The sequence below is a fragment of the Myotis daubentonii genome, chromosome 17 (genome assembly GCF_963259705.1).
Source record: "Myotis daubentonii chromosome 17, mMyoDau2.1, whole genome shotgun sequence".
In the NCBI taxonomy this organism is placed as follows: domain Eukaryota; kingdom Metazoa; phylum Chordata; class Mammalia; order Chiroptera; family Vespertilionidae; genus Myotis; species Myotis daubentonii.
Window position 1 is genome coordinate 14,622,162 of NC_081856.1, and position 26,121 is coordinate 14,648,282.

The following is a 26,121-nucleotide window of genomic DNA, read 5'->3' on the forward strand; positions in this document are numbered from 1 at the left end:
TGTACATGTGTCAGTGTCCTGTCTTTGCCTCAGGGGACGTGGCCGAGGTTAAGAGGACTTGGTGATGCTCGGTGTAGTGTGTGTGTGTCCTGGAGTTACACACATTGACTTCCTGATGAAAGCATACCGGGCCACCTGCAGCAACACAGGAAGAGGGCAGCATGGACCATGGCATCCCCTGTGGCATTCCCCACAGGATTTATGCTGGAAAAATCAAACATTAATTTAAGTTGCTCAGCATTACTTCAAAGTAGCTATCGTTCAAAGCGGGAGAGTTTTCTAAAAGTTTCAGGTACTCTTGCATTTATTTTTGGCTTTCTTAAAAAATATGTATTTTTATTGACTTCAGAGAGAGGAAGGGAGAGGGAGAGAGAGAAACATTGATGTGAGAGTATAACACTGATCGGCTGCCTCCTGTGTGCCCCTTAACGGGGACTGAGCCCCACAGCCTAGGCATGTGCCTGGATTGGGAATTGAACCTGTGGCCTCTCGCTGCACAGGACGACGCCCAACCAGCCAAGCCGTCCTGGCCAGGGTGGTAATCTTCTGTTTTAGCAAAAAGGTCTTTTTACCCTTTTTATAGTGGGCAAGTATCCAGGTAGTTGAGCAAGTCCTTTTTCCCATTTGAGTCAGAGGATGGTGTTGGCTCCAAAGGCTCTGTGTAACTCCAGTAAAGTCCTCTGGTGTGGATTATGATAAAGGGTATTACTAATCGAAGACATTTCTGAGACCCTTACATGATTATTATCAATCATTTGAGACTACTTGCATTGCCTGAATCTGACCACATATCTCCTCTATGTGGCAGTCCTGCTAAAAAATTTTATTTCTAGTTTCAGTGCCGAGGAAGTCACCCCAAACTGCATTTAAAAAAGATACATGTCCTTCTAATGATTGTGGGAATATGAAGCAAAATGCTTATCCATTTGATTGTTATTGCAGGTGAGAGGATAAAATGTAGTTTGTAAAATAATTGATTAAATGTACCGATTCCTGGGCATACACGTTTAAATATTTAATTATAATTTTTATGATGTGTTGACGCCAACATTTTCCTATAGAAGCACAACTCAAGAGTTAATATTGGGCAACAGTGGGAAAATGGGATTTAGTATGAAAATATTTGCTTTATGTAACTCTTTTTTATGAAAGTAGCTAATGCATAAGTGACGGCAAGCTGTAAAAACAATTGGCTGGGAAAATGCCAAGTAAATTTTTTATATTCCAATGAATATCAGTTAACTACACATGATTGTTATCATTAAACTATATGCAAATGTCCAGCTAGATTCACTTAGATTCAGGTAAAAGAAAACCCCAAAACTAGAAGTATGCAATAAGTATAATTACTGTTTGCATCTCCAAACAAAGCACATTAATCTTCCTGTAATCCCACTGATGTAATGTCTCCATGTTACTCTGGGGAGTATTTGAAGTGGGCAAGCATCCAAAGTTGATAGTTAATTCTGATCAGCAAAGGCACTGGAGTAGATGTCTGGGTTGGATGTTGTAACAAAGCAAACAATTTATAAAGCTTTTGGAAGATTTCAGTACAAACACAATCATCCATTTGATTCTCATATTCTAGACATTATAAAGTTAATTTACCCAAAAAAAGACGAGAAGCCTCTTTTAAAAATATAATCTGATATTTGTATTTCTTTTAAATTTAAGCTTCTCGAAAACATGTATTTTTGCGTTCAAGAGAATGAGGAAACAGAAGCATCTTAAGTATTTTCTAGAACCAATTTCAGACCCATTTTTTTTCTGGGAAGGACTTGAGAGATTCTGAATACTTACTGGTTTTCAAAGAACCTTCTCAGACAGTCACAGACTGTTGATGGAATTGAATAATGAGAATCTTCTTACAACTCAAGGAAAAAATAGGCTATATTTTTAATAATTTTCTTAGGAATCTGCCATTAGACTACTAGCACACAGTATTTAGTAAATCTGTATTAAAATCTTAACATTGTATTTCTTTATGACAGAAAATAATGCATAAATAGACTAATTAGAAAACAGAAGAATAATGAAAATATGTGGAATCCAATATCTTGATTGTAGGAAGAACCAATAAAATATGTAAATATCTACTCTAATCAAGGTAAATGTGATTTTAAAGCACAACTATGCAAAAATAGTCTGATAAAGGGGGTGGGGGAGCTCTACATGCTCAGGAAATGAAACTTCTCACAAAGGACTACTTTGTTCAGTTCATGGAAAACTTTTTCAGGACCTGGATGAAATGGGTGATTTTGTAGGAAAGCATAAGTGACCAGAACTGACCTCAGAAGAAGAAAAAAAGCCCTGACTGCTATAGAAAAGGATAAGTATGGGGACACAGAGCTGGCTCCCACCCCACCTCCACCCTCTATCTCCACCTCCACCCCATCCTGAAGGAAAGTCTTTGGCCTGGAGGGATTCACAGAAAAATTTTATTGAGCTTTTGAAAAACAGAAAACAAATTATTTTGGGCAATCAATAATTTAATGTGTAGCTCAACAATGCCAGTTTATTTATTTTTTTTTAAACAATGCCAATTTAAAAAACAAGAAAGGATAGAGCTTCAGGTCAATACTATTCATAGAAGATCAAAGGAAAAATTCTAATTGAAATTCTAATTAGACTTTGGCAATACATTGAAAGATGAACCACCATAACCAAGTGGGATTTATTCCAGGAATGTAAATTTGTTTTACCATTAGAAAATATATTAATGAAACTCACTAATTAAGAGATAAAAAGTAAAAATTGTTAACTATCTACACAGATGCTGAAAAGACATTTAAAAACCCATTTATGACTTTAGAAAACAATAGATTATAAGTAACTGAATACTTCTTTAACATTGTAAACTATATACTCCATAGGTGCACACACATAGATTCTTTCCTCAACCCCTCCACATCCCATCCCAACCCAATCAACCCAACCCTAACCCAACTCAGCTCTACCCAAGCCAACTTAATCCAACCTAACCCAGTAGCTAGCGTTGTGTTTAATGAGGCTGTACTAGCTTGCCATTGAACTAAGAAACAAGGCAAAATGTCCATTCTCAACTGCTACTTCGTATTCTTTTGGAGGTATGGACCAACACAATTAGTGAAAATAAAAGGATTAAAATGCGGAAAGAAGTAGGAAAATGATAATTTTTGCAAATCAAATATGATTAGAACATTGCAGAGAATCAACTAAAAACCTATCAGAGGCAACAAGATACAAAGTGAACATTCAGGACCCCAAAGCCTTCAGATTGACAAGCAAGGGGAGGGGAGAAGACCCCTGTAAGGAGGTGCTTCCCAGACTTCAGCATGCACCACGGTGTGGTAATTCTGTAGATTCCTGGACTCCACCGAACAGTCCAGGTCCACCGCCTTGAGTCTGCATTATGACAGGTGTTCCTGGGCCCCACCGAGAGGACCGTGTTGGTGTGGAGAAATGCTGCCTGCGGAACGCACCCACCTTCCCATGCCATCACCCGTCACGCTGCACCAGCCTCCACGGCGCAGTCCGCAGTGCCGTGTACCTGTCTCCGATGCATGCCTGTGCCCAGAGGGATGCTGGCCGCGCGCTCTGGAAGGGGAGCCCTCTAGGTTGCTCTGCCAGGGACCCTGTTTTTCAGTCGCCAAGTAGAAACTGCCCCGCAGGTCAGCCACCACCCGGGAGGCACGCGTTGCCGCCCCTGCCACCTGCCCTCTGTCCGGGGCGGGGCAGGGCAGGGCGATGTCCTCTGGGGCCGGCGCTGCTGGAAGACATTGAGCAGAGCCTCCGGGATCCTTGCAGCCTCACCTAACCTGCCAGGCTCCTGGGGGCTGTTCCGCTGGCGTTGATTGCTCATTTCCCACCAGTGTTCGCCTCACTTCACTCCTGTGTTTCCTAGTGTCACTCAGCCTGAATGGCCACGGGTGCTGGGCAGAACTGGAACTGGTTAAGTCCAGCTCCTCTGACTCTGCACTTGCCCCCAGGAAGCTGCAGAAAAGCAGCCATGCTGACGGCTTCCGTCGTGAAGCAGCCACTGCCCTTCAGTGGACGTGGAGCGCTGCCCGCAGTCCGCTGTGGTCTAGCCACCCAGTCTCCTGTTCCCAGAGGTGACTTGCCGTGGCCTCTGTTTTGGGCAGACAGCAGTGAGAGACCTGTATTAGTCGGACCGCGTCGCTTCCCTCCTTTAAACCCTTCAGGGCTCCCACCGAATGTGGCCGTTAAGTTCTCATTTGCAGCCTGGATGCTTCTCAGACCTGTTTCCTAGCACTCAGCCCCTGACTCGTGGCTTCCCAGTATACGAACACTCGCTGTTTCTCCCCCAAACGCCCAATATGTTACCTCCCCAGGGCCTTTGTGCTTGCTGTCCCACTTGCTTGGGACACGCTTTCCAGGTAGGAATTAGACCTTTAATAAATATTTGTTGAATTAATAATTGAATTCATATACTCCCCCCAGGCAATCAGTCAAGGGCAGGAAGATCAGCTCATTAATTTTTTCAGCTCATTAATTTCCGAGAGTGATTGAGGGAGGGATGCTCTTAGTCCCCGGCCCTGCCCCCCAATTTGGGAGGCTAATTTCTGGGAGTCTGCCAAGATTGCAAATAGGGAGAATTGAGATCGCCTAGGAAGACAGTCTTGTCTTTGAGAAACAGATGATTGAACCCCAGGGAGCAGCAGCATTAAAAATTCCTTTTTTGTTGCAGTAAAATTAACATAGCAAAATTCACAATTTTAGCCATCTTAAAGTGTTCCTTACTTCATCCACAGTGATGTGCAACCATGATCAGGGTCTAATTTCAGAACATTTCATCACCTCCATCCCCATGACTCCTCATTTCCCCTCTTCCCAGCCCCTGGCAACCACTAATCTACTTTTTGTCTTTATGGGTTTACCTGTCCTGGACATTTCATCTGCATGGAGTCATTCCATATGTGGCCTTTCGTGTCTGGCTTTCACTTAGCATGTTTTCAAAGTTCATCCACATTGTAGCATGTGTCAGTACTTCATTTCTGGGAAAGGCTATGTACCACTCCATTGTGTGGATACACTATATTTTGTTATTGATTCATCAGTTGATGGACCTTTGGGTTACTTGCATATTTTTGTGTGTGGCTATTATGAATAATGCTGCTATGGACATTTGTGTATACATTTCAACACCTGTTTTAATTTCTCTTGGGTTTATATATCTGGGAGTAGAATTGCTGGGTCAAATGGTAATTCTTTATTTAACTTTGAGGAACTGCCAAAATGTTTTCCATGGTGGCGGCACCATTTTCCCGCCAGAATGAATAATCATTCTAGTTTTCCCAACATCCTTGCCAGCACTTGTTTTCTGTTTTTGTTTGCCTGTGGCCAGCCTAGTGGATGTGAAGTGGTATCTCATTGTGCCTTTGATTTACATTCCCTGGTGGGAACATCAACGTTTAAGCACAGGCTCCATTAGGAGATGAGACGGAAAGCTGGAGAATAGTAGGCCTGCAGTCAAATCGGTCCCCTGGACTCCTGGGCCCCTGGTATTCTCCTTGGTTACAGACGTGACCACTAGCCTACAGAGCTCTTCAATATCTGCCAGATTTCTTATGTCTAGTTGTGGTTTTTAAAAATATATATTTTTATTGATGTCAGAGAGGAAGGGAAAGGGAGAGAGAGATAGAAACATCAGTGATGAGAAAGAATCGCTGACCTGCTGCCTCCTGCACACCCCCTGACTGGGAATCGAACCGTGACCTCCTGATTCATAGGTTGACGCTAAACCACTGAGCCATGCCGGCCGGGCTCCTGTGTCTAGTTTGACTCAAATGGCCTTGGTGTTCCAGGTGTGGCATGGCTTTTCCCAAGTTACCGTGGGCAGCTCTGCGTTGTAAAGCGCGCACCCCGTTCATTCAGAGGCAGCAGAGTGCAGACGGTAAAAGCATGTTAACTGCCTGGGTGCAGATGCTGACTCCAGTGGGCAGCCTAGTTAGCATCGCTGTTCCTCATAGCCTCGTGCGGAAAATGACCTTGGGGCTGTCCTGGCGACTGAAGGAGATGAGTGTGTAACGTGCTCGGAATAATGCCTGGCACATAGTGAGTGCCTTGTGCGCTTGTGCTGTAATCATGGTGATGATGATGACAGTTTATCTAGATATTCACTTAGGGAAGGGGCAAGAATAGGTTTATGCTGATCCGAGTGTGGGATCGAGGGTGGTGATTGTGTGTTTGCTCAATGGGCTCTTTGATAGCATGCTCTGCTTTCCATGGTCCTATTGTGGTGCTGGTGTCAGCAACACAGTATAAATTATTTACTCTTGTGGCTCAGAGGCTGTCTTTCACAAGTCATGTCACTTAATCCAATTTACATTTTAGACTTAGATTTACCTTTATTTGTTTGGACAGGGACTAGACTTGCTTCAATTAAACATTTTTTTTTCCTGTTATTACTGTAGTACAATTGTATTATTTTTAAAAAAATGTGGAATTGTGAAAGAAAACATCACTTATAATTGCATCACTTCGAAACACCCTGTCCCAGCTCTAAGCTCACATCTTCCTGTATTTTCCCTGAGGCATTTCAAGCGTAATTATAATCATTCTACAAACAGAACAGAAGATCCTTACGAGTCTTTGAGAGCTTGTTTTTAGCTGCCCTGCGAATCTCTTCTAATAGGTCCTAATTTTTGAAATTCCTCGAGACTTAACATCTAGATCCCATAAAAGATATATTTTCAAAATTTATAGATGTGAATAGAGAAAGAACCCTCTCCTATCTAGACATTTTATATACATATAATCTTGAAAAGATGCCAAGGACTGTTTTATAGCTTTCTGATAAAACCTATTATTTTTCTACAGCAAGAAAAAGAATGCTTAGCAGTGCCAAAAAAGTGTACAAAGAGTCAAAATAATCAACATGTCATTTGAATTCTAAGTTTTGGCATTTAGGGTTCTTTAAACATAGATTCTGCAAATATTTTGCAGATAAGTAAACTGAGATAGAAAGACTAAGTGACATTTCTGTTTTCAGTCAACGTTGGGAATAAACACAGAAACCCAAAGCCTCTCCTTATTAGATCAGAAGATAGCATCTTCCTGTATTTTTAGACATAAACCTGTGGGAGAGATAGGAACACGCAAGCTGTGCTGAGATGCATGAAGGGTGCTATCAAGTAAAGCGAGGCAATTATTTTTCAGTTTTTAAAAGTCCTGCTGTTATTTGGAATATGTCTTTCTCACCTTGTAAAAGTGATACTTGGGAAAGTGGAGATGTTGGAGAATGGGAGGGAGGATACACAGATTTTAGTTTAGAAAGATGATATAGAAGGAGTCTATGAAAAGGGCATTGCCCAGCTTGTATGGCTCAGTGGTTGAGCGTCGCCCTATGAACCAGAAGGTCATAGTTCGATTCCCGTTCAGGGCATATGCCTCGGTTTTTGGGCTCAGTCCCTAGTAGGGGGCGTGCAGGAGGCAGCCAGTCAATGATTCTCTCTCATCACTGATGTTTTTATCTCTCCTTCTCCATTTCTCTCTGAAATCAATAAGAAAAGAAAAAGTTAAAAAAAGGGCATTAACGAGGTAACTTTAGAGAAGACGGCAAAGACGTGGTATAGAAAGTTGTTGTAACTGACAGTGAAATAAATACAGGAATAAGAATACTTATAGAAGGATGTAGTACCTTCCCTCTGCTCAAATAACAAAGCAAAACTGTATAAGGAATGCCAGATAGTAATTCAGAGGAACCGTGTGCTCCGTTTCTTTATTTTGGTGTCAACTTGTGATATCTTGAAGATAGACCAAATCTAAAGGCTTTTTTGGGATCTAAAGAAAAGAAAGCTTTTATTTTATTTGAAAATTTATTTGTGTGTTTAGGTTTTGTAAGGCTTGGAACATGCGGAGGACAAAGAGGCTCGGACAGAGTGGCCTGACCAGCAGCCTTGATCAGATCTGGGCGGGCAGGCCATGGGCCCGTGGTGCCGTCATTCTGACTTGTCACTCTTGCTGGGTCCCTCAGGTGGGCCTGTTTGAACCTGGTTGGCTTGACATCCTGTAAAAACCTGGAGTTTCACCATTGAGTTTTTGGTTTCAGCAGCTGTTCAGTCAAACCCTCCTGAATTCTGTTAGGGGACCTGAGGTGTGAAAAGAAGCCTTAGGTGCCCTGGCCTGCCAAGGACACAGCCAACTGGAAAGACAAATCCGGACCCAGGTGGAGAGGGTGACAGGTCACTAGGAAACTCCTTAAAGCGTTCCCTGAGCTCTGAAGTTAGGCAGACTTGAGGTTGACTCCCAACCACTCTGTTACCTGTCCAGGTGACCATGGGGACGTGTGTCTCACCAGGCTGCCGTGAGGATTAAGGAGAAAGAGATACAGGCACCCGAGCCTGGGGCTCTGAGGCAGGGCTGTGTGGCCCTTGGCCTGCACGGATTTTGCAGTCAGGTCGCAGGAGCTGTGTTGCAGGACGTGGCGCGGTTATGGGGCATCGGTTCCTTGCGTGAGGATTGTGTCTCATCTCCAGGAACTGAGCAGACCAGAGTTGGAGCTTAGGAACCTGCATTTTAAACCAGCACTATGGATACGGATGAAAGTGGAGTCACACTTTGCAAAATAGTATACTTTGGAGGTTGGTGGGTAGAAGCCATTTGACCCTGAAACTTTAATAGCTTGGGTGGGTGCGTTTTCCTGGCTCATCTTTCCACAGTAATCCCTGTGGGGATCTAAGCATTGGCCACAACATTCTAATTAAGAAAAACCATTCAGGAATAGCAGTGTAAGCTTAGGTAAATAAAAAATGTGCAGAAAGATGTTTGTCACTTACCATACCTACTTTACCAAAAAAGTGAGCTTAATGTTTGAAATAAATAAAAATAGAAACAGGAACTCCATTAATTAGCACATCGCTTTAAAGTTAATACACTTGGAGTATGTCTTTACCAAAGGAAACAAATATTTAGAGAGCAGGATGTAACACACACACACACACACACACACACACACACACACACAGCATTTCGCATTGTCCATCCTATAGTTCAATCTGGGGGCTATTAATGAGAGTGTTCTGGTTAATCTTAATTGTCGTGATGATATGAGGAGATGTGATCTCTGAGTTATTCAGACCACGTGGGGTAGGTTATTAAGAACCATTGTTAAGTCAGGGGACGGACTGAGAAGGGAATGCAACTAGTCAGGCGTCCGGTTTCGGTATTTCCTGTTGTTAGCGCTAGAATGTTTCAGAACACAGCGTACCTAATTTTCCCTCTGATACTTCTGTGGTATAGTTTATATATACATATGTATCCACATGCACGCACATGCTACGCACACACAGAGCCATGCTTGATGGCCAAAAGGGAAGAGGCCCGAAGGGCTCTTTAGTGTACAATTAATATTTTGGTTAGAAAATCAGCAGATTGTTTCAGTATGGTTATGTGTGATGACATCATATTCCAGTAAAGTTATAATGAACAGAAATTTTGTTTGTCTCTGTGGCAAACCGAAATGAGTTTTGTAATTGTCAGCAGGCCAGAGTGATTACAGTGGCGCCCACTCCCTCTCCTGTAGTTAAAGGTCTGCTTGCATTCCACTCGCGGACCTCTGCTTTCAGCAGTGTGTAATTGACTGTAAACATTCCCTCCACGGGGAGAGCCTGGCCGTGTAAGATCTCAGGAGTCCATTTCTGATTTCAGGTTGTCTGTTTTAAAAGGCTCTGTCGGTAGTGGAACCAGTTTAAAACATGCATCGAGCCCGGCCGGTGTGGCTCAGTGGTTGAGCGTCAACCCACGAACCAAGAGGTCCCTGGTTTGATTCCTGGTCGGGACACATGCCCAGGTTGCAGGCTTGATCCCCAGTTGGGAGCGTGCAGGAGGCAGCCGATCTATATCTCTCTTTTATCGTCGATGTTTCTATCTCTCTATCCCTCTCCCTCTCTCTCTCAAATTAATAAAAACATATTTAAAAAAACTTGAAGACCCTTCAAATCTTTCTGCTCTGTCTCACCTGTTCTTAAAACTTTCTAAGTGTTAACTTAGTCAGTCCTCCCATTAGTGAAGTGCTCTTATTTAAAACAAACAAAACATGCATTGAGTTCTGTAGAGGTGGGAAAATGAATTTTGTGGGACACAGAAATCACCTGCATCCATCCTATTAGTCTGTCCAAATTTCTGCATTAAAATAATTAAAAATGAAACAGGTAACAGGAGATTGCACTTTACTACACTAGTTATTGGAATCAAAGAGAGAAAAAAGAGTGTGGTTTTTAATGCTTTTGAGTCTTTGCATGTTTTTAAAAAAATAGTCTGTTACGACAAGTAATTTTTTTTCTTCCTTTAACTTTTTCATCTTTGCCAATTAAAAATGAGAAGGTATGACATAATAAAACACATTTAAAAATACTTTATCTTAAAAGAAATTAATGGGAAAACTGCCGGCCAAGAAAATTGACTCTAGGAATTTAAAACAGCGATTTCTCCCTCCTTCTCAGACTCTGGCTCTCTCCACTGCTAATTGCCTCCCTGATGGGGTATTGTTTCTTTTCTGATTGCGGCCTGCTTTCATCGCCTTCACTGCCCTCTACGATTTCCCCTGCCTTTTGATCACCGACATGAATCAGAGCCCAGCCTCAAGCTCTCTTTCTCGGTTCCTTTCTGCTTTCTTTTTCCAGGTGCTCATCCACTCACATGGTTTCAGTTAGTGCCAGCCTCCCACAGCTGTGGGGTCAGTGCCGACCTACACGCTTGCCTGGCACCTGCAGGAAACCTTCACCATTAGTCCCATCTGCCCGCAGAGCCTTACAGGATGGGCGCTGCGCAGTTGATCTCAGGTCGAATATAGCGCACTGCTCCATGGATGTCCACTCGCCATCTGAAAGGACGAGGGCGTCCATTGGACTTCTTTTTGCTGGGACACAGACATTTTTCCGCACTGGAGTGATTTTGCACTTCAATTTTCAGCATTATTATAACGCACCGTTCCATCCAAATCAGTCCTGTGAGTTTTGCTCACTCATCTGACTTGACCTGTGCGTAGCGTTTGACACTCAACCCCACGCTCTTCCATGATAGACTTTCCCACTTGGCTTCCAGAAAGGAGGACACCCTGCCTGCCTGGATTTCCTGTCTGGCTTTCAAGTCCTGCCTGGCTTTAACGTCCAGCGATACATTGAAGATTCCCAAATTTTATTCCCACCTTGGACCTCTTTTTCTAGAGTCCAGACTCATAAATCCAACTGTCCATTGGACATCTCCAGTGGATGTCTAACAGGCCTAAAAACTTCACACCTTCAAACCAGAGCGGCTGACGTCTGCCCACCAGCAATCCCCTTCCTTGCCTCCTCCACTCTCCTATTCTGTAGCCAGTTCTTTTTTTTTTTAAATTAAATCTTTATTGTTCAGATTATTACATTTGTTCATCTTCCCCCCCCCCATAACTCCCCTCCTCCCAGTTCTCACCCCACCCTCCGCCCTCACTCCCCACCCACTGTCCTCATCCATAGGTGCACGATTTTTGTCCAGTCTCTTCCCGCATCTCCCACACCCCTTTCCCCCCCAAGAATAGTCAGTCCATTCCCTTTCTATGTCCCTAATTCTATTATGATCACCAGATTATTCACTTGATTGTTAGATTCACTTGTTGATAGATGCATGTTTGTTGTTCATAATTTGTATCTTTACCTTTTTCTTCTTCTTCCTCTTCTTAAAGGATACCTTTCAGCATTTCATATAATACTGGTTTGGTGGTGATGAACTCCTTTAGCTTTTCCTTATCTGTGAAGGTCTTTATCTGACCTTCAGTTCTGAATGATAGCTTTGCTGGATAAAGTAATCTTGGTTGTAGGTTCTTGGTATTCATCACTTTGAATATTTCTTGCCATTCCCTTCTGGCCTGCAAAGTTTCTGTTGAGAAATCAGCTGACAGTCGTGTGGGTATTCCCTTGTAGGTAACTGAGTTTCTTTCTCTTGCTGCTTTTAGGATTCTCTCTTTGTCTTTTGCTCTTGGCATTTTAATTATGATGTGTCTTGGTGTGGTCCTCTTTGGATTCCTTTTGTTTGGGGTTCTCTGCGCTTCCTGGACCTGTAAGTCTATTTCTTTCACCAGGTGGGGGAAGTTTTCTGTCATTATTTCTTCAAATAGGTTTTCAATATCTTGCTCTCTCTCATCTTCTGGCACCCCTATAATTCTGATGTTGGTACACTTGAAGCTGTCCCAGAGGCTCCTTACACTATCTTCGTATTTTCGGATTCTTTTTTCATTTTGCTTTTCTGGTTGGGTGTTTTTTGCTTCTTCGCATTTCAAATCTTTGCCTGGATTCTTGCGCTCCTCTGGTCTGCTGTTGGGAGTCTGTATAGTATTCGTTATTTCATTCCTTGTATGTTTAATTTCTAGTTGGTTCTTTATCATAACATCGAGGGTCTCATTAGTTTTCTTGAGGCTCTCACTACATTTATCGGCGGCTTCTAGACAGTTCTTAAGAGACCTTAAAAGTGTGGTTCTGAACTCAATATCCTCCATTGACAGTTTTGTCCTGTTTCTTTGTCTCCGCATTTTTTATGCTTTCTTGGTGCACCCCCTAGTGGTCTTTGTGCGCAGTCTTGTTGTAGTTAAGCCTTGATTGATGTTGGCAATACCGGGGGTGATTTGACCTCCAGGCTAACTGGCTATGACAGTCCGCTGTGTCTGCAGTGGGAGAGCTTCTGTGCTGGATCTCTAGGGCGGTGCTAATCTAGCGTTTGCCTGAGGCTATCCGGCAAATGGCTCTGCACATGGCTTGGGCGGGGCGGGTCCCCGGGGATCTACAGGGCGGGCAGGAGCGAGCAGTTATGGCTGCTCTCAGTTCCGTCCCTAGGGGCTCTGCCTCACAGAGTCCCAGCAACTGCTGCAAACCTCAGAGAGAAAGCTGCCCTCGAGTTCCGACCAAAGCCAGACAGTCCCGCTTCTCCCATTTGAGTTTGGGTCCCTAGAGACTCGTCCGGATCTGGAGCTCAGAGTCTGAAACTCCCTCCCGATTGAAAACAACAACCGTGCCCTCCGCCGCCAGCCCGCTTGCGCGCACTCCGCACCTGAGCATTTCACTTCAGCACTGCGCCTCCTCTGAGTCTGGGTATGATATTCTCTTTCCTCCTAGTTGTAGAATTTCCACTCAGCCAGCCTTCCTGTGGTTCTGGATGATGTCCGTTCCGTCTTTAGTTGTTTTTTTTGAAGTGGTTGTTCGAGGCAGCAATCTCCGGCATTAACCTATGCCGCCATCTTGGTTTCTCTCTACAAACTAGTTCTGTAGCCAGTTCTTGAGCAAACCCTGTCTCTCTACTTTTGAAATTCACTTGGAACCCACTGCTCTTGTCACTTCTTCTGCTGTCACGTTCATTCAGGCCTCAGTCATCTTTCCCGTGTTACTGCGCTAGTTTCCTAATAGATCTCCTGGCTTCTACCATCCTTCCCTATAGTCTGTTCTCTACGTAGTAGTCAGATGATCCTTCAAAAATGTGAGCCACGTCATGTCACTTCTCTGGTGGTGGCCATTTCACTCCATGAGTAGAAGTCAAGTCCTTACAGTGATTTCTAAGGACGTCCCTAAGCGACCTTGGCCACCTCCTCTTACCTCGCGGCTTCCCTTTCCTCTCTCCCTCGACTCTAAGAAGATGACCATCCTCTGAGGTATTTGACCGAGCATGGCATGCTGCTGCCTCAGGGCCTTTGCACTTGATATTGTCTGTTTCCGCTGCACCGTCCTAGGGGATCTGCACGGTTTCCTCCCTCACTTATTTTAGGTCTTTACCCAGCCGTCATCTCAGTGAGGCCCTCCCTGGCCACCCCATCTAACACCCACCTCCCTGACACATCTGAACCTTGGCCTCTTCAACTGTTTAACAGGTGTCTCTAACATACTATGTTTTGCATATTTACCCTATTTCTTGTCTGCTCCGCTTTAATTTGTGTCATTGTCACGCTCCCTGTCAAATAATTGCTGCGTTCATGGATTTTATTGCATATGACCTTAATTTTTTTCTTTTTGATGTCTTCTAGGTTTGTTCTTTCTTTTTGCACCCTCTTTTATCGTCTCAAGTCCGCATCACTGCTCAAGTCCACATCAGTAGCTCTTTTCTACCTCAGGCGCATTCAACACAAACCTGCCAAAATCTTTACCTTAAATACATTTTATTATTATACTTTCTACCTACAAATTGGGTTAAACTCCCTATTCTTTTTGATGTTGAATCTGATCTTATTTCTTTGCAAAGTACTTATTATCACTTTGGAGGAGTAACTCCACCTCTCTGCCCTCTCATTTCTCATCATAACGATCTGCTGAAAGCACAATAGTCTGCTTGTTGTCACCAGAATGGCCTTGCTCCTCACCATCCTCTGCGGTGGCCCGGCCTTCAGCACCAGACCATGGGCCCACTGCCGTCAAAATCTGTCTGAAAGCTTGAAGTTAAAATTTGATTAGGGTTCATACGAGGGCATAGCGTGTTATATGGTTGGCATAACTTTAAACAAAACAAACCTGATTATGGAGTGATTTTATCGGACTAACATTCCTATTTTCTTTTCTTTAGGTATCATTGCCCGATGCCTAAGATCTTTTACGTTCAGCTGACTGTAGGAAACAATGAGTTTTTTGGGGAAGGGAAGACCCGACAAGCTGCTAGACACAACGCTGCCATGAAGGCCCTCCAGGCGCTGCAGAACGAGCCCATTCCCGAGAAGTCCTCTCAGGTGTGCTGCTGCGGGGCCGCTCGCTCTCAAGGTCCCCGGGCGGTGATCCAAAAGACAAATGTGTGCATTTTCACAAACAGGAAAAATAATATGATAGGAAGGAAGAGGAGAGTGGCGATCTCTGTTAATTTGCTTCTCAGATGGATTACCTGTCTACCATCCTAGACTTGTCCTTGCCAGGATGACCTTGCCTTTGAGAACTTGGGTTCACCAATGGAGTGCACTTCCCAGGCAGCTCAGGAGCTGGGAATGTGGACAAGGATGAGAAATAACATTCACTTACTTTGAGTTTATTGCTACATTTATTGAGCATGAATTGTGTTGTGTTGATTTGGAATGGAAAAACTTAAAGTGGAGGAGATTATTATGGATATTTCCAGTCCTACCTAATTTTTACGATTGAGGATATCGAGGCTTTTGTTGGCCCCTTCTCATGGCTTCAGCTGCCTTCTCTATTGACTTCAGAAGAGTATCTCCAGCTCAGGCATGTGTCTGAGTCCTCTTCTTACTGAGCTCTCCTCTTAGTTATTTCAAACCACACAGTTCCATCTCTACAGTTCCCCATGCCTCGCGGAGGCTGGTCTGGTTAATGGCAGACTTAGGTAGTTTTCTCCTGGACACGTTCATTAGGACATTTATCTGTTTTCCCACTACATCGCAAGCCTCCTGGCGAAGGATACTCCTCCCTTTATCTCTGTTACTTACACTCCGTCCAGCGTATCTGGGGTCCTCCCTCCAGAAGCATGTGCTAAATAAGTGAATTGGTGCCAGGGCCAGACCCGGAGCTCCAGAGTCCTGGTTTGCATCCTTTATTCTTTCTACAGCTTAGTTTTCATAGAAGGTGCCGTATCATGTTATAACACCAGTGGAGGTACTGTGTGTACAAGAGTGTGCATGTGTGTGTATAGAGGTTTAAAAAAACATATATATTTTTATTGATTTCAGAGAGGAAGGGAGAGGGAGAGAGAGATAAATACAACAGTGATGAGAATCACTGATCAGCTGCCTCCTGCACACCCCATACTGGGGATCGAGCCCGCAACCCAGGCATGTGTCCTGACTGGGAATCGAACCATGACCTCCTGGTTCATAGGTTGATACTCAACCGCTGGGCCATGCCGGTCGGGCTGGATAGAGATTTTTAGAGAACTGGATAAACTCAAATTGGTGTATGGTCGAGTAAAAGACTTCCACGCTTAGCATTTATTCTACTTTGAGGGGAAAAAGTGAAAAGTCAAACAACAAAGAGCCTCAGAGCAGCTCTTGCCTGCTGTGCTTACGCAGTGGTTCTCAACCTTCTGACCCTTTAAATACAGTTCCTCATGTGGTGACCCAACCATAAAATTATTTTCGTTGCTACTTCATAACTGTAATGTTGCTACTGTTATGAATCGTAATGTAAATATCTGATATGCAGGATGGTCTTAGGTGACCCCTGTGAAAGGGTCGTTCGACCGCCAAAGGGGTCGCGACCCACAGGTTGAGAACCTCTGGCTTACAGGCACTCCACAGGATCAGTCTGGGGTTTCTGTCTCCGACTGTATTTTCTGTTAGACGGGCCCTCCTGACTGTAGACTGTGTGCGAAGTGTGTTCCAAAGCGAAGACTCAGTGCCATCCTGTTTTTTGTGATTTAGAATGGCGAATCCGGAAAAGAAATGGATGATGACAAAGACGCCAATAAATCTGAGATCAGCTTAGTGTTTGAAATTGCTCTGAAGCGAAATATGCCCGTCAGTTTCGAGGTATGTGCTCAGAGAGCTTCCCACCCCCACCCCTGCTCCTCACTAACTCAGATAAGCAACCAGCTAAGTGAAGCGAGCGGGTATCCTCGTGTCCTGAGAGTGCGTGTGCTTCCTGTGCTCACACTCTGTCCGGCCATGATGTAGGCCCCGGGGCGAGAAGAACTTACGGAATGTCATGGGTTCCTGCATGTGCCTGACCAGGAATCGAACCGGCGACCTCTTGGTTTCTGGGTTGATGCTCAGCTGCTGAGCCACACTGGCTGGGCTCCTGCTCACCTCTTTTGCTTTTCCGTGTTGAGCCATCTGTATATATGATATCTCAATTTTCCTCGTAAAGTTTATTTTCTCATCGTAAGTTAATTTGTAGCGCTCTAGAGCAGTGGTTCTCAACCTTCCTAATGCCGCGACCCTTTAATACAGTTCCTCATGTTGTGGTGACCCCCAATTTCATTGTTACAAATTGAACATAATGAAAGCATAGTGATGAATCACAAAAACAATATGTAATTATATATGTGTTTTCCGATGGTCTTAGGCGACCCCTGTGAAAGGGTCGTTCGACCCTCAAAGGGGTCGCGACCCACAGGTTGAGAACCGCTGATCTAGAGGGTTCGGTGTTTTTAATAGGATCAAATTGAAAATATCCAAGTTAGTATTTAGTGACACACGCATTAATATCCATTTCTTCTGTACTTGCCAAAATATGTTTACATTTTACTAAGCCACTAAGTAAGCAGCTGTCTACTTTGCAACTAGATAAATAGGTGACAGATATTTATAAAATTGTGTTACATTAAAAATAGGAAAAATCATTTTCAATATTATAATTCCTTCTATATTAAGAGGTTTCTAATTTTGCAACCCAAATACCTAGAAAATAGGCAAAACCCAAGAAATAAGCTGACACAGTCGTGGAGTGTCCTCCTTCAAACTGGGGTGACGTTCAGCACTAGAGAGCTCCCACTTTTAACTCACGAGCCGGATCGACTAACCTCGGCTGAGACCTGTTTGCTTTCTTCTCAGACACAATTCCTGCAAATGGGGCTGCCTGATGTCCGCCTGCAGCAGATGGAAAGCAGCGCCCTGGGGCAGGCAGGGGCAGAATGCACTGGAGGGGTTATTAGGCCCAGCAAGAAACGATAGGGACAGATGGAAAGCCCATCAAAGTAATTGCATAGACTCGGAAACTACTGGATTTGGGCCTTAAAGGCTACAGTGAATAGCGACAGTTTTATCAGTCTTAGAAGCCCTTGGCGGCCTCTAAGAATACTTGATGTTCGAATGGTGACCTTATGCCAGCAATAAAAGGTTAATAACTATTTGGTATTCTCTATTAAGTCAGTACATCATATAGGTGTTTGTTGTTTATTTATTTTTCACATTGTATTTTATTGTTGACAGTATTATAGTACAGTTGTCTCCCATTTTCTCCCTTTGACCCCGCTTCGCCCACCCCCGCCCACCTCCGCCTTCCCCATGCAATTGTCTGTGTCCATGGGTTGTGCATATATGCTCTTTGGTTAATTTCTACCTGTTCCCTCCCTCCCAACACCCCTCCCCCTTTCCCACTGGGATCTGCTATTTTGTTCCATGCATCCATACCTCTGGACCTATGTTGTGTGTGTTTTTTTTAATTCAGGAGGATGGCCAGCAAAGTGGTTAAAATAAACAGTTTTGGTATTTCCACTAGTAAACTCAAATTACTTGGAAAGCATGCTTATCATAAGTTCCTTATCCCTAGCATTGTTGAATTACTGAACTATTGCTTTCTTTTCCTCATTGGCATCCAATATTAAAAGACAAACTTTTAATATGCTGTTAAATAGGAAACTGTTTAACTCAGTAGGGCACCTTTTACAGCTTAAAACTGTGAAGGAGACGGAAGTTTTGAGCACTCTGGTTTGGTGAGGCATCTTTCCTCGAAAGTTGTCTGACTTTCAGTGAGCACATTGGTACAGGGTTTGGGCGCATCCACAGCTGACAGATTCACAGTCCATAACCCTAGGAAGCGAGGAGTTTTTATGGCATATCGACTAACCTTTTAAAGATCATGTTGGAGAGTAAACTTTCCTTTCTATAAAACAACCTTTGAAGGTTTATGTCAAAAATAGGTTATTTTTGAGTGGCTTCCCCATGCAGCATGCGGGATGGCTGGTATAACTCCCTTAAGACGTGGTCCCCATCCTCCAGGAACGTACTCTTCCAGAGAAAATGCGACACCGTACACGCATCATTTTCAGTGCCCTGTGCACCTAATATAATGTGATGTGTTTTACGTTCTTAATTCTCTGTTCTATAAGAAATAAGTAATCATTGAAAGAAAATAGGAGATGTCTATAATACTATCAACATAAAACAAGATTTTAAAAAATACATATTTTTACTGATATCAGAGAGGAAGGGAGGAGAGATAAAAGCGTCAATAATGAGAGAAAATCATTGATCAGCTGCCTCCTGCACACCCCCTACTGGGTATCGAGCTTGCGACCCAGGCATGTGGCCTAACCCAAATTGAACCCTGACCTCCTGGTTCATAGGTCATTGCTCAACCACAAGCCATCCTGTCTGGGCTAAAGTTATTTTTGAAAAGAAAAGATGGTAACCATAATGAGAATTGCCTGTTTTAAAATGGGTAAAAAATAATTTTGAGTGTGAATTGAATGTGTTTACTTAGATTTCTGTTCGCCCAACTTCAGTCTCTTACGCATTGTAAATATTGTAACTGAATAGTTCTTATATAATACCTTTCTAGTAGGTTTATTAAAGAAACCTATAATTTTGGCATCATTCTTCATTTCTATTTTGATTATGATAGGAACATTAAGAAAGATCCATGCTATAAGGACACATTCTGAGTGTGCCTGTCTGTTATTTACTTTTGTGTTTGTACTTTGTAGGTCATTAAAGAGAGCGGACCACCACATATGAAGAGCTTTGTTACGCGGGTGTCCGTGGGAGAGTTCTCTGCAGAAGGCGAGGGAAATAGCAAAAAGCTCTCCAAGAAGCGTGCTGCGACCACCGTCTTACAGGAGCTTAAGAAACTCCCACCTCTTCCTGTGGTTGAAAAGCCAAAACTATTTTTTAAAAAACGCCCTAAAACCATAGTCAAAGTAAGTGTGTGCTTATGAACATGAGTCAGTTTTACTGTGTGAATGTTCCGGTAACTATGGGGAAAAGTTTCCCCAACAGGGCAGGCGTCTCAACCTATGGATTATAAACAGTCCCAGAGTCAGGGTTGGGCATGTGACTCTAAATCAGTTAACAGTTGTGTTTTGCTTTTCAGACACTTGCATACCTGTGTGTGTTCATCCAACAGTACCTTACATACGGACAGTTTTTTATGGCTCACAAAGTACTTTCTTGTTCATGATCACCTTTAGTGTAGAATACTTTAGTATAAAACACTTTCCCATCCATGATCACCGTTAGTGTAATTCTCATCAGGACTGTGCAAGGTAGAGGGTGTTACCCCTAACACATCCAGAGCATTTGTTCACTTTTATTCACCTGTCGCGTGGAGTAACCGGAACTGCTCTGACCTCTACACCACACTGCTGTACATAGTGTCTTCTTAGGACATCTGAAATGGGTAAGGCTGGCGGGTGGGGGGGTGTATGAATAATGCCGACCTGTGACAGGAGCAGCAGCTAGTGAATGGGAAGCACTGTATGAGCGGGACTTGGTATTTATTAGTAATACAAACAATAAGCACCCAATAAGTATTAAATATTGTTATTTATGTCTGAATCTGTCTGTTCACATGGTACCTTGTTTTTTAGCATTTTTGTCGCTTCCTCACATGTCTTATACATCTAGGGTCTACACTTCTTTTCTTTTTTCTAAAATATATTTTATTGATTTTTTTACAGAGAGGAAGGGAGAGGGATAGAAAGTTAGAAACATCGATGAGAGAGAAACATCGATCAGCTGCCTCCTGCACACCCCCCACTGGGGATGTGCACGCAACCAAGGTACATGCCCTTGACAGGAATCAAACCTGGGACCCTTCAGTCTGCAGGCCAATGCTCTATCCACTGAGCCAAACTGGTCAGGGCGGGTCTACACTTCTTTATACGCAATAGAAGTAGAGAAAATATCTATGGATGAGTTGCCTTGATTTTTAAGAAAGATAATAAAACTGTCACGTTGTCTCATTGGATCCTCTCAGTCAGTCCGTGATGTAGGTGCTATCCCTGTTTCGCAGACGAGGTCCTTGGTGTTTAAGAAGCTCACCCAAGATTCGGTAGCAGAGTCAGGGGTCAGGTCTAGTCACGTGACTGAAGAGCCCATTTGAAACTGGTTGCTTGGGAACTCCTTTTGAGTTACTCTGTAGAGTTAAAAACGTAAGACTCCCTGATGGTGTCTTTGGGCTTGTATCCTGTTTTAATGTTTTCTTCTCTAAGATGAGACTGCAAAGAAGGCTTTCTGATAAAAGTTTCTGTCCTTACTGGTTTGTAGAGTGACACTGTAAGAGCTGATAGCCAAGGAATAACCTCATCGTCAAGGGTGCTGGTAGTTCATATCAGTGAAGGGAAGAAACCAGTCACTCTTAGCTTTTTCAGAACGCCGTTATTATCTGAGTGCATTTGTGCATCTGGTCCTTTGTCTTTGGAATCTGTATCAACAACAGTACCTCTGGCACAGAAGACATTCTGATGAAAGAGGCAAATTAAGCAAGAAGAGGCAAGGTGCCATTGCAGGACAGTCGTTTGAACATCTTCACGAACTAGGCCACCTCTTCTAACGCCAGACTTAAAGCTTCCCTTTACCTTTTCATTGGTATTCAATCTTAGACTCATAAATTATTGTCTGTGTTTGTCTTTTCTCAGCAGTCCTTCTGATTTACTTAATCTTTATTGTTTGGTATGTAAATAAAAGGGGAAACCAGGGTTTTACCAAAACTAAAAATTTCCCTTTTCTTTCTTCTCACGTTCCCCTAACCGTTGCAAGTTTTGTCGCCCTCATCCTCTCTTTTACCCTCGCCCTGGGCGTCGTACTTCATACTTCCCAGGCTTCAATTCCGTCTTTATGTGGATGATTCTCAAATGCTCTTTTGTACTCTACCCTGCTGCCTGGACATCGTCACGTAATATTTCACAGGCACCTCAAACTCCGTGTCCAAAACTCCATGTTCCCTTTTAAATCGCGTTCCCCTCCAGCATTCCTCATCAGTGACCGGCACCACCGTGCAGCTGCTGAAACAGGCACCTGGGGTCCTTTCTTCTCCCTCACGCCTCATGTCCGTCCGTCATGCCCTATCGGGGCCATCCCTTACATAGTTCTTAAGTTGGTCCATTTCCTTCCATCCCTCTGCTCCCCTTTGGTCCAAGTCACAATCGACTCTCACCTGAACTAGTACAGTTGGTTTGAAATTGGCCTTCGTGCAAGTACTCTGGACATCAAATGGTCTTTTTAAAAGTGTTATCTTTTAATTATTTATTTTTTCTTTTTATTGAATTTAGGGGGATGACACTGGTTAACAAAATTATACAGGTTTCAGGTGTGAAATTCCACAACACATTATCTGTACACTGTATTTTATGTTCACGACCCCAAGTCAAGTCTGTCCACCATTATTTATCCCCCCCAACCCAGGCCCTCCTCCACCACTTCCACCTCCTCCCCCAGTAGTCACCACACTGTTGTCTGTGTCCATGAGTTTAGTAGCACATGAACCTTGTGAAGTGTTGTTCAAATCTTCTGCCCACCTAGAAAAATGTGAGTGCCCATTCAAAAAATTGATTTTTATAGACAGGAAGGGAGAGAGAGAAAGAAGGAGTGAGAGAGGGAGGGAAGGAAAAAAGGAGGAGCGAGCAAGAAACATCCATTTGTTGTTCCACTGAGGTATGCATTCATTGGTTGATTCTTGTATGTGCCCTGACAGGGATCTAACCCACAACCTTGTTGCATCAGGATGATTCTCTAACCAACTGAGCACCTGGCCAGGGCCTGGTTGTCCACTTAAAATAATATATTTAATAGTGAATTTTGAGAAGTCTTTATATATTCTGGATACAAGCTCTTTATCAAATACACAGTTTGCAAATATTTTCTCCAAGCCTGTGATTTGCATTTTTTAAAGAACAGAAGTTAATATTTTCAAAGAAGTCCAATTTATTGTCATTGTTATTATTTTTATGGAATGTGATTTTTGGTGTTGTATCTAAGAAATTGTCATGGAACCCAAGTCACAGAAATTCCCCTTGTATGTTCTTCTGGAAGTTTTACAGTTTTAGATATTACATTTAAGTCTATGAGCCATTTTAAGTTAATTTTTGAAAACCCGACCAGTGTGGCTCAGTTGGTTGGGCATCGTCTTGTGCACTTGAGGGGTTGCTGGTTCAATTCCCAGTCGGGGTACATTCCTTGGGTTGTGAGCTTGATCCCAGGTCTGGGGAGGAGGGGGTTGGGAGTGGTGGGAGGCAGCCGATCAGTAGTTTTCTTTCACATTGATGTTTTTCTTTCTCTTTCTTCCTCTCTCTCGAAAAATCAATTTACAAGTTAAAAAAATGGTATAAAGTACAGGTTGAAAAAAAAATTTTTTTTGCATATGAATTTCCACTTGTTCTAAATCCATTGGTTGAAAAGACTATCCTTTATCCACTGAATTGCTTTTGCACTTTTGTGGAAAACCAGATGACTGCATATGTGTGGATCTGTTTCTGGACACTCTTCTGTTTCATTGGTCTGTCTTTATGCTGATTGTACACATACTGTCTTTGTTGCCATAGCTTTGTAGTGAATTTGAAATCAGAGAGTTTGAGTCCTCCAACTTTGTTCTTTTATCAGAGTTGTTTTGGTTATTTGTCTTGTCCGTTGCCATATGAACTTTAGCATTGGGTTATTAATTGTTACCAAAAAAAGCCTGCTGGGATTTTGATTGGGAATGCAATGACTTGAGAGATCAGTTTGAGGAAAATTAACTTTTTTGACAATATTGAGTCTTGTGACCTGTGAGCATGTCTGTCCATTTATTAAAATCTTACTTAATCTCAGCAGTGTTTTGTAGTTTTAGTGGGTTTTCCATAAATTACATCATACTATATATATTCTGTGTTTGCTTTTCTCCCTCAACATCCATCTTTTTTCTCCTGAAATTCATTTATCTTGATGCGTGTAGCAATACTTAGTTCATTGTCCCTGCCCTACGTCAAACCATTGTATGAACATACCATTGTATGAACATGTTATAATTTACATAGTTCTTTTGATGAACGTCTAGGTTGTTTTCAGGTTTTTGTTTGTTTTGTTTTGCTATTTCAAATAATGCAGCCATGGCTATTCCTGAACATTGGAGCTAGCACCTATGGGCATCTGTTTTCTAGGGTACATAGTACATGATGATGAAAATGCTACTAGGGAGTGCAGGGGCCGTCTTTGGCTTTACTACACATTGTCCAGGTGTTTTCCATTTTATATTACCGTTATCATGGTATAAGCTTCTGTTACTCCTCATCCTCACCATTTGGGCTGTCAGGCTTCTGAATTTTCTCTAAATTAATGGGTGTGAAATAGCATCTCACTGTGATTTTAATATACATTTTCGAGTCCTAATGAGATTGATTATATTTTTATAAGTGTTCCATCTGTTAAATATCTTTTCATGTCTTTTGCCCATTTTTCTTTTAGATTGTATTTTTCTTAATACTTTTTCTGAGCTTTAAAAAATATATTTTGGCTACCGGATTTATCTTTTTTAGTTACAGGTATTGCAAATATCTCTTCCCAGTTCATGTCTTGTGATCTTCTATTCTTTTGGTCTTTCTTGATGAACAGAAGTGTGAAGAAGCTGTACTGAAGAATTTAAAAGCAGAATAGTTGACCCAATTTATTAGTAATACCCCTGAGCCCTAAATCCCATACACGCCTTAGTCTCAGATCCGTTTTATGCTTTTCCTTCATAAATCTTCATGAATGACTCATTTATCTTCTCCAGTCACGGTTTTGGGGTGTAGGGGAGGAGAGGAGAACCACTTTAAGGATCCAATAACAGGTTTTACAAGCATGTTTTGACATTTTTCTTACATTGTGTTTTAGGCTGGACCAGAATATGGTCAAGGAATGAACCCCATTAGCCGCCTGGCTCAAATTCAACAGGCCAAGAAGGAAAAGGAGCCAGACTATGTTTTGCTTTCAGAGAGAGGAATGCCGCGACGTCGGGAGTTCGTGATGCAGGTATTTCTAACTTTTATACGAGAAGAGTTTTTTTTTAACTATTGAAAAAAAATCTAGAAACCCTCAGGTCGGAGTAGAGATACGGGGGAAAGGCCGGCTAGGGATTCATAGCACTATTAATTAATGGCACTGTTTACCCTCCCAGCATTGATTCCCTCAACTTGGTTGACACATTCAAGCGTCAAGGACATGTTAGAACAGACAGAAGAGTTTTGAAGGGACTGAGTTCACGCAGGTTGTTTGGCCCAGAGAGTATCAAACAGAAGGCTCGTCTCTGTCTTACTGTGGTACTGTGTGCAGCCTGAGCCTGTTAACTGCTGGGATGAGGAGACAGACGGAATTAGAAACAAAATTGAGAAGGATGCATGGAGATGGAACAGGGCCAAGAGCGTGAACTTTGGGCTTGCAGGAAAATTAGGAAAAGAGAGAGCTGGCTGTCTCCCTAATCACGGTGAGGACGGAGGGACTCAGAATTGCTGAGAGTCTGAACTGCGGTGTGCAACCCAGGAAACTGGAGTGGGGTTGCTCATGGATTGACAGATGGGCGGGGACTAGCAAAATGCCCTCCTCCTTTCAGATCTCATCTGCGCCTCTTCACTTGTCCACTCAAACCCCAGTGTTGAAGAAACGTTTAATTTTTTATTGGGAAAGTTTCAAACCTATCCGAGGGTGGGTATAGTCAATAGCGCACCGTGAAGAGCAGTGTGCTGGCCTGCTGGGGAATATGCCCGTCATGCAGACACGGCCGTTCAGATTCTTACCACACTTGCTTCATCCGTTCATTTTCCTTTCCTTCTTCCCGCCCTTCTTTCGTTTCCTGAAGAATTTCAAAGCTAATTTCTAACTGTATGTCCTTTCAGCCCACATATTTATTTTTTTAGATGTATTTTTATTGATTTCAAAGAGGAGGGGAGAAGGGGAGAGACAAACATCAATGATGAAAGAGAATCATTGATTGGCTGCCTCCCACATGCCCCACACTGGCAATTGAGCCCACAACTAAGGCATGTGCCCTGTCCGGGAATCGAACTGTGACCACCTGGTTCCTAGGTTGACTCCAACCACTGAACCACACCAGCCAGGAAGCCTACATATTTAGTATGTATCTCTAAAAAAAAAAAAGTACGTTTTCTTTCATTAGGCCTGATTCATAAGAATCTTCTAATGACCAGTCTATTTAAATTATCCTTATTGTCCCCAAACTTTTTTTGTTGTAATTGGCTTGTCAGAGAAACTTTTTTCCAATCAAACCCATGGACCTCACCTTCAATATAATCCTGTTAAAATGAACAGATATTTATGCAGTGATGACCATATAGGAAAAATTTTGATACTCAAGCATAGTCTGTCATGTTGATGCACTTTTCCTGCGTATCTACATTTTACCTTCCTTCCTAATTTATAGTCTTTATCTCACAGTATTCAATGCAGTGGTCTGTATACAGTAGGACCTTCATAAACCTTTGATGCATACTTGCTGCCTGCCTGTGTGAGAGCTAGTGTATTTGGCTGTTGCTGGAGATGTAAAC

The 26,121-nt window shown here is 42.8% G+C and overlaps 1 protein-coding gene across 16 annotated transcripts in view; it reads left to right on the forward strand.

Moving 5' to 3' along the window:
- The window catches only part of STAU2 (staufen double-stranded RNA binding protein 2), a 231,358-nt gene that overhangs the window by 58,737 nt on the left and 146,500 nt on the right, over positions 1-26,121 (forward strand). For all 16 annotated transcript variants that reach the window (XM_059672853.1, XM_059672852.1, XM_059672849.1 and 13 more), the window contains 4 exons: positions 14,515-14,674; positions 16,310-16,417; positions 19,315-19,527; positions 24,455-24,592. In XM_059672853.1, the coding sequence (XP_059528836.1) occupies positions 14,515-14,674; positions 16,310-16,417; positions 19,315-19,527; positions 24,455-24,592 (619 nt within the window). The remainder of the gene's footprint in view (positions 1-14,514; positions 14,675-16,309; positions 16,418-19,314; positions 19,528-24,454; positions 24,593-26,121) is intronic.